At 39.8% G+C, this 9,902-nt stretch overlaps 1 protein-coding gene and 19 non-coding genes across 20 annotated transcripts in view; 17 read left to right on the top strand and 3 right to left on the bottom strand.

The window, feature by feature from the left end:
- The first annotated feature begins 1,270 nt into the window (after positions 1–1,270).
- On the top strand, positions 1,271–1,341 carry Trnag-gcc. Its single transcript has one exon. It is a non-coding gene; the product is annotated as a tRNA-Gly (tRNA).
- A 94-nt stretch (positions 1,342–1,435) lies between these two features.
- On the top strand, positions 1,436–1,507 carry Trnag-gcc. Its single transcript has one exon. It is a non-coding gene; the product is annotated as a tRNA-Gly (tRNA).
- A 279-nt stretch (positions 1,508–1,786) lies between these two features.
- Positions 1,787–1,857, top strand: Trnag-gcc. The gene has a single exon. It is a non-coding gene; the product is annotated as a tRNA-Gly (tRNA).
- A 98-nt stretch (positions 1,858–1,955) lies between these two features.
- Positions 1,956–2,026, top strand: Trnag-ccc. Its single transcript has one exon. It is a non-coding gene; the product is annotated as a tRNA-Gly (tRNA).
- Positions 2,027–2,142: 116 nt separating this feature from the next.
- On the top strand, positions 2,143–2,213 carry Trnag-gcc. Its single transcript has one exon. It is a non-coding gene; the product is annotated as a tRNA-Gly (tRNA).
- A 431-nt stretch (positions 2,214–2,644) lies between these two features.
- Trnag-gcc lies at positions 2,645–2,715 on the top strand. Its single transcript has one exon. It is a non-coding gene; the product is annotated as a tRNA-Gly (tRNA).
- A 676-nt stretch (positions 2,716–3,391) lies between these two features.
- On the top strand, positions 3,392–3,462 carry Trnag-gcc. The gene has a single exon. It is a non-coding gene; the product is annotated as a tRNA-Gly (tRNA).
- Positions 3,463–3,928: 466 nt separating this feature from the next.
- Trnag-gcc lies at positions 3,929–3,999 on the top strand. Its single transcript has one exon. It is a non-coding gene; the product is annotated as a tRNA-Gly (tRNA).
- Positions 4,000–4,269: 270 nt separating this feature from the next.
- Positions 4,270–4,340, top strand: Trnag-gcc. Its single transcript has one exon. It is a non-coding gene; the product is annotated as a tRNA-Gly (tRNA).
- A 103-nt stretch (positions 4,341–4,443) lies between these two features.
- Trnag-gcc lies at positions 4,444–4,514 on the top strand. Its single transcript has one exon. It is a non-coding gene; the product is annotated as a tRNA-Gly (tRNA).
- Positions 4,515–4,617: 103 nt separating this feature from the next.
- On the top strand, positions 4,618–4,688 carry Trnag-gcc. The gene has a single exon. It is a non-coding gene; the product is annotated as a tRNA-Gly (tRNA).
- Positions 4,689–4,790: 102 nt separating this feature from the next.
- On the top strand, positions 4,791–4,861 carry Trnag-gcc. Its single transcript has one exon. It is a non-coding gene; the product is annotated as a tRNA-Gly (tRNA).
- Positions 4,862–4,965: 104 nt separating this feature from the next.
- Trnag-gcc lies at positions 4,966–5,036 on the top strand. Its single transcript has one exon. It is a non-coding gene; the product is annotated as a tRNA-Gly (tRNA).
- Positions 5,037–5,388: 352 nt separating this feature from the next.
- On the top strand, positions 5,389–5,459 carry Trnag-gcc. The gene has a single exon. It is a non-coding gene; the product is annotated as a tRNA-Gly (tRNA).
- A 103-nt stretch (positions 5,460–5,562) lies between these two features.
- Positions 5,563–5,633, top strand: Trnas-gcu. Its single transcript has one exon. It is a non-coding gene; the product is annotated as a tRNA-Ser (tRNA).
- Positions 5,634–5,983: 350 nt separating this feature from the next.
- On the top strand, positions 5,984–6,054 carry Trnag-gcc. Its single transcript has one exon. It is a non-coding gene; the product is annotated as a tRNA-Gly (tRNA).
- A 1,191-nt stretch (positions 6,055–7,245) lies between these two features.
- LOC117107898 (low-density lipoprotein receptor-related protein 4-like) overlaps positions 7,246–9,902 on the top strand; it is a 13,490-nt gene continuing 10,833 nt past the window's right edge. Inside the window, exons 1-2 of the mRNA XM_033249733.1 lie at positions 7,246–7,436; positions 8,184–8,675. Of these exons, the coding sequence (XP_033105624.1) occupies positions 7,414–7,436; positions 8,184–8,675 (515 nt within the window). The 5' untranslated portion in view covers positions 7,246–7,413. The remainder of the gene's footprint in view (positions 7,437–8,183; positions 8,676–9,902) is intronic.
- Trnak-uuu lies at positions 9,173–9,245 on the bottom strand. The gene has a single exon. It is a non-coding gene; the product is annotated as a tRNA-Lys (tRNA).
- Positions 9,353–9,425, bottom strand: Trnak-uuu. The gene has a single exon. It is a non-coding gene; the product is annotated as a tRNA-Lys (tRNA).
- Trnak-uuu lies at positions 9,533–9,605 on the bottom strand. Its single transcript has one exon. It is a non-coding gene; the product is annotated as a tRNA-Lys (tRNA).

Genomic DNA, 9,902 nt, shown 5'->3' with positions numbered 1-9,902 from the left:
GCGATTGGTCAAATAGCCTAGGCAACAAACCTCTCATTAATATTCATTTTGAAGTGTTGCTGGTTATGTCATTCAGCTGGCTGCAGCTTTGTTTTGATTTCTACGATCGATAGCGACAAATAAACAGTGCCAAAAATGCTCCCATTTTGTAATAAATTGCACTATTTTGGAAACGGGGGATCGTTTTCTGGCTAAGGGGGTTCGTTGGCAAAAGGGGGGTTCGCTGAAAAAGGGGGGTTCGCCCGAACCCCTAAAAACCCCCCTGGCTACGGGCCTGACTATGGATTTAGGCTGTGATACAGCGAGAAGGCCTGTGGGGAAAAAACATTTTGTAGCGCCTTCTCGATGGGGCTTGGGAACTACCGGGAAATTTCTCTATGGATTATACAGCACAAATACAAATAATTGGTGTCATGTTTATATCCGGATATGTTTCCTGAGTGTTTTTGTTCTTATTCAATCAACACCCTAAATATATCGGGGATTTCCCTTATTTACTCACAGTTGAACTAGTTTATTGCGAGTGTTCCAGAAGGGACTCATGAAAGCAAATCCCTCCCAAACCGGCCCAAATTATAGAGATGCTATTTATTGTTGACGACAGAAACAAAAACAAAGTGAGTAAGGGCCTGAACGCCCCACCATGGTTGGTGGAAAACTTTTTTTTTGAACCTGGATGCCCGGAAATATATACTTTCAAACTTAACTATAGACTATAGAACCGCTACTTCCGCACCCCCTCAAAAGCCTGCAACAATATTTAGCATGTGGATAGACACTATACCCACCTACCTCAGCCCCACCTTGGTTAAGCAAATTTTGAAAATATGGCACCTCTGCCCGGATATATCAGTTTGTACTAAATGTATAGCACCGGTGGTTCACTGGTAGAATTCTCGCCTGCCACCAGTGGCGTCGAGGTGGGGGAGGGTCAGGGGGTCGCTGCCGGACCAAGATGAACAATTTTCGGGGTAAGAACGAAATCTCCATAGGGCCCGAGTCCAAGCCAGGATGAAAACCTTTGTCAGATTCAAGAGGAGACTTAATTTGGGGAGCAGCCAAGTGGGGGTCCCAAGTCAAGGTGGGGGATCCATGTGAGGTGTTGCCCCGGGGTCCTTACTGGCTCTCGACGCAACTGCCTGCCACGTGGAGGACCCGGGTTCACTTTTTACTTAGTTTTACACAAACTGTCGTGTCTTGGTGTATTTTTCGAGAACATTAACAACAATTACAAGAGAAACATTGCATTTGAGTTTATAGTGAATGTACAGCATCGGTGGTTCAGTGGTAAAATTCCCGCCTGCCACGCGGGGGACCCGGGCACAATTCCCGGCCGATGCACATTTTTGTAAACAAATTATCTTGTCTGTTGATGTTTTCTTCGAGATCATGTCAACAATTGCAAGAAAAACATTACATTTGAGGTTATTGTACAGCATCGGTGGTTCAGTGGTAGAATTCTCGCCTGCCACGCGGGGGAACCCGGGTTCAATTCCCGGCCGATGCACATTTTGTTTTACACAAAGTATATTCTGTGTGTTTTCTAGAACAAGACAAAAATTACAAGAGAAACATTACATTTGAGTTTATAATATCTGTATGCCTACAGCATTGGTGGTTCAGGGGTAGAATTCTCGCCTGACAGGCAGGGGACTCGAGTTGAATTTCCGACTGATGCATATTTTGTTTTTCATTACACAAAGTATCTTCTGTGTGGTTGTTGTTTTCGAGAACAAGACAAAAATTACAAGAGAAACATTACGTTTGAGGTTACAAATTCCGTACAGCATCGGTGGTTCAGTGGTAGAATTCTCGCCTGCCACGCGGGGGACCCGGGTTCAATTCCCGGCCGATGCATACTCAATTTTACACAAACTGTCGTGTTTGTTGATGTTCTTTTCGAGAACATTAACAACAATTACAAGAGGCACATTGCATTTTTTTGTGAATATACAGCATCGGTGGTTCAGTGGTAGAATTCTTGCCTCCCACGCGGGGGACCCGGGTTCAATTCCCGGCCGATGCATACCTAGGTTTTTACAGAAAGTGTCCTGTGTGTTAATGTTCTTTTTCCCCCGAGAACAATAACAACAATTTACAAGAGGAACATTGCATTTGAGTTTGCTGTGTAGTGAATGTACAGCATCGGTGGTTCAGTGGTAGAATTTTCGCCTGCCACGCGGGGGACCCGGGTTCATTTCCCGGCCGATGCATATTTTGTTTTACACAAAGTATATTCTGTGTGGATGTTCTTTTCTAGAACAAGACAAAGATTACAAGAGAAACATTACATTTGAGTTTATAATATGTGTATGCCTACAGCATTGGCGGTTCAGGGGTAGAATTCTCGCCTGACAGGCAGGGGACTCGAGTTGAATTTCCGACTGATGCATATTTTGTTTTACATTACACAAAGTATCTTCTGTGTGGATGTTGTTTTCGAGAATAAGACAAAAATTACAAGAGAAACATTACGTTTGAGGTTATAATATACCGCATACTCAATTATAATATATACTCAATTATAATATATACTCAATTTTACACAAACTGTCTTGTTTGTTGATGTTCTTTTCGAGAACATTAACAACAATTAGTACAAGTACAAGAGAAACATTGCATTTGAGTTTTTAGTGAATGTACAGCATCGGTGATTCAGTGGTAGAATTCTCGCCTGCCACGCGGGGGACCCGGGTTCAATTCCCGGCCGATGCATACCGTACTTAATTTTACACAAACTGTCGTGTTTGTTGATGTTCTCTTCGCGAACATTAACAACAATTACAAGAGAAACATTGCATTTTGAGTTTTTAGTGAATGTACAGCATCGGTGGTTCAGTGGTAGAATTCTCCCCTGCCACGCGGGGACCCGGGTACAGTTCCCGGCCGATGCATACTTAGTTTTACACAAACTGTCGTGTTTGTTGATGTTCTTTTCTAGAATTTTACACAAAATAATATCTGTATGCCTACAGCATTGGTGGCTCAGGGGTAGAATTCTCGCCTGCTACGCAGGGGACTCGAGTTCAATTCCCGACTGATGCATGTTTTGTTTAACATTACACAAAGTATCTTCTGTGTGGATGTTGTTTTCGAGAACAAGACAAAAATTACAAGAGAAACATTACGTTTGAGGTTATAATATACCGCATACTCAATTATAATATATACTCAATTATAATATATACTCAATTTTACACAAACTGTCTTGTTTGTTGATGTTCTTTTCGAGAACATTAACAACAATTAAAAGAGAAACATTGCATTTGAGTTTATAGTGAATGTACAGCATCGGTGGTTCAGTGGTAGAATTCTCGCCTGCCACGCGAGAACAAGACAAAAATTACAAGAGAAACATTACATTTGAGTTTATAATATCTGTATGCCTACAGCATCGGTGGTTCAGTGGTAGAATTCTCGCCTGCCACGCGGGGGACCCGGGTTCAATTCCCGGCCGATGCATACTTAGTTTTTACACAAAGTGTCCTGTCTGCTAATGTTCTTCTTCCCCCGAGAACAATAACAACAATTTACAAGAGGAACATTGCATTTGAGTTTGCTGTATAGTGAATGTACAGCATCGGTGGTTCAGTGGTAGAATTCTCGGCTTCCACGCGGGGGACCCGGGTTCAATTTCAAACCGATGCATATTTTTGTTTTACACAAAGTATATTCTGTGTGTTTTCTAGAACAAGACAAAAATTACAAGAGAAACATTACATTTGAGTTTATAATATCTGTATGCCTACAGCATTGGTGGTTCAGGGGTAGAATTCTCGCCTGACAGGCAGGGGACCCGAGTTGAATTTCCGACTGATGCATATTTTGTTTTTCATTACACAAAGTATCTTCTGTGTGGTTGTTGTTTTCGAGAACAAGACAAAAATTACAAGAAAAACATTACGTTTGAGGTTACAAATTCCGTACAGCATCGGTGGTTCAGTGGTAGAATTCTCGCCTGCCACGCGGGGGACCCTGGTTCAATTCCCGGCCGATGCACATTTTTTTACAGAAACTATCTTTTCTGTTGATGTTTTGTTCGAAATCATGCCAACAATTACAAGAAAAACATTGCATTTGAGTTTATTGTATATACACAGCATCGGTGGTTCAGTAGTAGAATTCTCGCCCGCCACACGGGGAACTCGGGCGCAATTCCCGGCCGATGCACATTTTTTTTAAACAAACTATCTTGTCTGTTGATGTTTTCTTCGAGATCATGTCAACAATTACAAGAAAAACATTACATTTGAGTTTATTGTGGATACAGCATCGGTGGTTCAGTAGTAGAATTCTCGCCTGCCACGCGGGGGTCCCGGGTTCAGTTCCCGGCCGAAGCATACTTAATTTTACACAAACTGTCGTGTTTGTTGATGTTCTTTTCGAGAACATTAACAACAATTACAAGAGAAACATTGCATTTGATTTTTCAGTGAATGTACAGCATCGGTGGTTCAGTGGTAGAATTCTCGTCTGCCACGCGGGGGACCCGGGTTCAATTCCCGGCTGATGCATGCTTAATTTTACACAAACTGTCGTGTTTGTTGATGTTTTCTTCGAGAACATTAACAACAAGTACAAGAGAAACATTGCATTTGAGTTTTTAGTGAATGTACAGCATCGGTGGTTCAGTGGTAGAATTCTCGCCTGCCACGCGGGGGACCCGGGTTCAATTCCCGGCCGATGCATATTTTGTTTTACACAAAGTATCTTCTGTGTGGATGTTCTTTTCGAGAACAAGACAAAAATTACAAGAGAAACATTATGTTAGAGGTTATAATTTCCGTACAGCATCGGTGGTTCAGTGGTAGAATTCTCGCCTGCCACGCGGGGGACCCGGGTTCAATTCCCGGCCGATGCATACTTAATTTTACACAAACTGTCGTGTTTGTTGATGTTCTCTTCGCGAACATTAACAACAATTACAAGAGAAACATTGCATTTTGAGTTTTTAGTGAATGTACAGCATCGGTGGTTCAGTGGTAGAATTCTCGCCTGCCACGCGGGGGACCCGGGTTCAATTTCCGGCCGATGCATACTTTGTTTTACACAAAGTGTCCTGTCTGTTAATGTTCTCTTTCCTGAGAACAATAACAACAATTTACAAGACAAACCATGCATTTTTTTACAGAAACTATCTTTTCCGTTGATGTTTTGTTCGAAATCATGCCAACAATTACAAGAAAAACATTGCATTTGAGTTTATTGTATATACACAGCATCGGTGGTTCAGTAGTAGGATTCTCGCCCGCCACACGGGGGACCCGGGCGCAATTCCCGGCCGATGCACATTTTTTAAAAACAAACTATCTTGTCTGTTGATGTTTTCTTCGAGATCATGTCAACAATTACAAGAAAAACATTACATTCGAGTTTATTGTGGATACAGCATCGGTGGTTCAGTAGTAGAATTCTCGCCTGCCACGCGGGGGACCCGGGTTCAGTTCCCGGCCGATGCATACTTAGTTTTACACAAACTGTCGTGTTTGTTGATGTTCTTTTCGAGAACATTAACAACAATTACAAGAGAAACATTGCATTTGATTTTATAGTGAATGTACAGCATCGGTGGTTCAGTGGTAGAATTCTCGCCTGCTACGCGGGGCACCCGGGTTCAATTCCCGGCCGATGCATACTCAATTTTACACAATAATATCTGTATGCCTACAGCATTGGTGGCTAAGGGGTAGAATTCTCGCCTGCTACGCAGGGGACTCGAGTTCAATTCCCGACTGATGAATATTTTGTTTTACATTACACAAAGTATCTTCTGTGTGGATGTTGTTTTCGAGAATAAGACAAAAATTACAAGAGAAACATTACGTTTGAGGTTATAATATACCGCATACTCAATTATAATATATACTCAATTATAATATATACTCAATTTTACACAAACTGTCTTGTTTGTTGATGTTCTTTTCGAGAACATTAACAACAATTAAAAGAGAAACATTGCATTTGAGTTTATAGTGAATGTACAGCATCGGTGGTTCAGTGGTAGAATTCTCGCCTGCCACGCGGGGGACCCGGGTTCAATTCCCGGCTGATGCATACTCAATTTTACACAAACTGTTGATGTTCTCTTCGAGAACATTAACAACAATTACAAGAGAAACATTGCATTTGAGTTTTCAGTGAATGTACATCATCGGTGGTTCAGTCGTACAATTCTCACCTGCCACGCGGGGGACTCGGGTTCAATTCCCGGTCGATGCATATTTCGTTTTACACAGAGTATCTTCTGTGTGAATGTTCTTTTCGAGAACAAGACAAAAATTACAAGACAAACATTACGTTTGAGGTTATAATTTCCGTACAGCATCGGTGGTTCAGTGATAGAATTTTTGCCTGCCACGCTGGGGACCCAGGTTCAATTCCAGGCCGATGCACATTTTTTTTACAGAAAATATCTTTCTGTTGATGTTTTGTTCGAAATCATGTCAACAATTACAAGAAAAACATTACATTTGAGGTTATTGTATATATACAGCATCGGTGGTTCTGGTTCTGGTTCTCAAAACCTCAAAGCTTTCTCTTCTTTAGCTTTTGTCTGGATTATTCTTCTCTTAGCGCATTTGATAATTCTTAAATTAGTGCGGTAAAAAATCTGATTTATTATTAAACTGCGAAAAGATATTCTACAAGACTAGGTATATTGAACTAAAATTACGTTTACGTAATAGTAGTCCGAGGGTGAGACATTTTTTTTGGGAGACGTGCATGTCAGTAAAGTACTCTACTGTATATGTCGCGGTTTTGAGTTAAAGTCGAGATTTACAATGTTTTGATTTGCTTAGTTGTGTTTTCTTAACTTCGAAAAGATGTCAAGGCTCTGTATGTAGTAGAGTTCTGGGGTAGGAAGAACCCGTTTGGACTCCGTGGGAATAGACATTTTCCATGAGAACACACAGTGAAAGGCTTGTATTACGTAGTGCCGGGTAGTGGAAGCTCAACACCCCTGTGTGTCCCCTTCCGCCAGGGACCCAAGAGGTCACGGGCGTTACTGGGAGCTTGACTGGATGCCTGCATTTTTCCAAACTAGTTAAAATGTCAGTTTTTCTATCTAGATCATCGAGTTCATACTTATCAACATCGCTATGGATAACTTCCGTTAAGATATAGAATCAACAATAACCAGAAATTGAATTTGCATATGCATGAATCCGGGTCACCTCACGTGGCAGGCGGTAATCCTTTCACTGAACCACCAATGTGAATGAAGTCTTCAAGTTTGTGCCAACCAATAATATGAAGAGAATAGACCTAACGACATCCTAAGAATGTTGGCATTGTAGCTACTCTGCTGTGGTTGGATATTATTTACTTTTTTATTACTTGGTGGTGTGAGCATGGCTTCCGGGATCTATATAAATGCAGGTCTCGGACGAATGCATTTGAACATTTTGCAAAATGGATTCAAGATCAGTCTTGCTGTAAGTTGAGACCTTAGATTTTTTCAGGATTTTGATTATCTTGAGGATATTTCCCGTACGATTAAAATCGTAACGGTACTGGGTTTGGTCTACAGGAGCTCGTGTTTCGTACAGGCCTTTCCATTCATAGAAAAAGCCTTTAATGGTGAAAGCGTACCTGTCATTAGCCATAGTAGCCTAGGTCAATACATAACACCGGCTGTATAAAATTTATTATAAGATTGAAAATGTTAATCTTATTATTGCAGTAGTGATACACTATGTACACGGTTTAGTTATTGTTATTTATTCGTTAACGTTATCATATTAATATATAAATTTAATGTATTGTTTAAGTATTAATTACTACGTCCATGTTATCTATTAAAATTGTATATTTAAATAATATAGTAATAGGCACTGATAGCCGAGGTCTAGCCTAGACCAGTCCTAAACAAATGAATATGTGAGTGTATAAAACTATGAAAAATATGAAGAAAAAAACGCAAAATTGTGAAAGAATAAAGGAAGAAGGAAGAATTAAGGTTTTAATTACAATAATAATGATGATATTGAGTATGAGGATGACGATGATGATAAGAATGATGATTTCTATGATGAATTTGAAAGTTTTCCAAAACGTCGACATTGTACAAATGAGCCGGTAAGAATATTTTGATAATAAATTTTGACATAGCATATATGCACAAATCCCGGTTAATTTTCTTCTCAAAAATGTAAATAACTTATCTCCATTATTTTATTAAGGCTTTTTCTGTTGATAACAAGCTCGACAGCAGCTGACCTGTTGCTCTGGGCGGAGGAAGTCGACACAGATAACCCATCTCAACCAGAGGCTAAAATCCAAACATTACCTGCAGACCCAACAACATACGCGCCGGGCTTAATCGCCACCGGAGAAATACAGACTGCATTCAAGTACAATGTAGTTCCGGGAAAGTTCGTCGCATTGGACACCGACCACCAAGACCAGGTGATATTTTTTAGCGCCTCCCTACGTACGGCAGTTTACAAAGGAACAGTCAATGCAGAAAGTAACAGCGCCAATAGGGTGTTTGGGGGATCATCTAATAGAGTGGAGGGAATTGCTGTAGATTGGCTTGCCAAAACACTGTATATCATCGATCAGACCTACAATTGGATTTTCCTTATTAATCATAGAGAACCAAATCGCTATGTTATTTTGGTGAGAGATGGGTTGGATAAACCACGTGGTATAGCTGTTCATCCAGCAAAAGGGTAAGCATACTCGTATTTAATTTCTATTTTGTCACATGACGTGTGTTAATTCGCTACTTTAGCCTAACCAATTATCCATATATTCACTTGGGCTATCTTTAAGTAGGAATTATTTATAATTACTATCTGAGCTAACCGGGCTTCTTACTACTAAATATTTACATTTTATAACGAATCCAGTAAAATGAACTTGTGAAATACAAAAGTAATATGCAGCTTATCTCAGTCGGCAATTTTGCTTACGAAAATTATTGGACGCCAAGGGCTTGAACCCTTAACCCTCAAATTAAAAGTCAGATGCTCTACAACTAACCGGGCTTCTTATGAAATATTTACATTTTATAACGAATCCAGTGAATTAATTCACTTATCGTCAAATACAATAGCAAAATTACATTTATACTTATTATGAAATATCTACTTTTTATAACGAATCTAGTAAAATTCACTTATCGTCAAATACAATAGCAAAATTACATTTATACAAAACGATTGGACGCCCAATAAGGGACTTGAACCCTTGACCCTCAGATTAAAAGTCTGATGCTCTACCGACTGAGCTAACCGGGCTTCTTATTATGAAATATTTACATTTTATAACGAATCCAGTAAAATTCATTTATCGTCAAATACAATAGCAAAATTACATTGATACAGTAAAATACAAAACGATTGGACGCCCAATAAGGGACTTGAACCCTTGACCCTCAGATTAAAAGTCTGATGCTCTACCGACTGAGCTAACCGGGCTTCTTATTATGAAATATCTACTTTTTATAACGAATCTAGTAAAATTCACTTATCGTCAAATACAATAGCAAAATTACATTGATACAGTAAAATACAAAACGATTGGACGCCCAATAAGGGACTTGAACCCTTGACCCTCAGATTAAAAGTCTGATGCTCTACCGACTGAGCTAACCGGGCTTCTTATTATGAAATATTTACTATTTATAACGAATCTAGTAAAATTCACTTACCGTCAAATACAATAGCAAAATTACACTGATACCGTAAAATACAAAACGATTGGACGCCCAATAAGGAACTTGAACTCTTGACCCTCAGATTAAAATCTGATGCTCTACCGACTGAGCTAACCGGGCTTCCTATTTTGAATTATTTACTTTTTATAACGAATCTAGTAGAATTCACTTATCGTCAAATAAAATAGCAAAATTACATTGATACCGTGAAATACAAAACGATTGGACGCCCAATAAG

The sequence above is a fragment of the Anneissia japonica genome, unplaced genomic scaffold, assembly GCF_011630105.1.
Source record: "Anneissia japonica isolate Jap-2015-1 unplaced genomic scaffold, ASM1163010v1 scaffold2139_len280258_cov182, whole genome shotgun sequence".
NCBI classification, from domain to species: Eukaryota; Metazoa; Echinodermata; class Crinoidea; order Comatulida; family Comatulidae; genus Anneissia; species Anneissia japonica.
The sequence above is the reverse complement of the archived record's forward strand: the minus strand, read 5'-3'. Positions and strand labels throughout refer to the sequence as shown.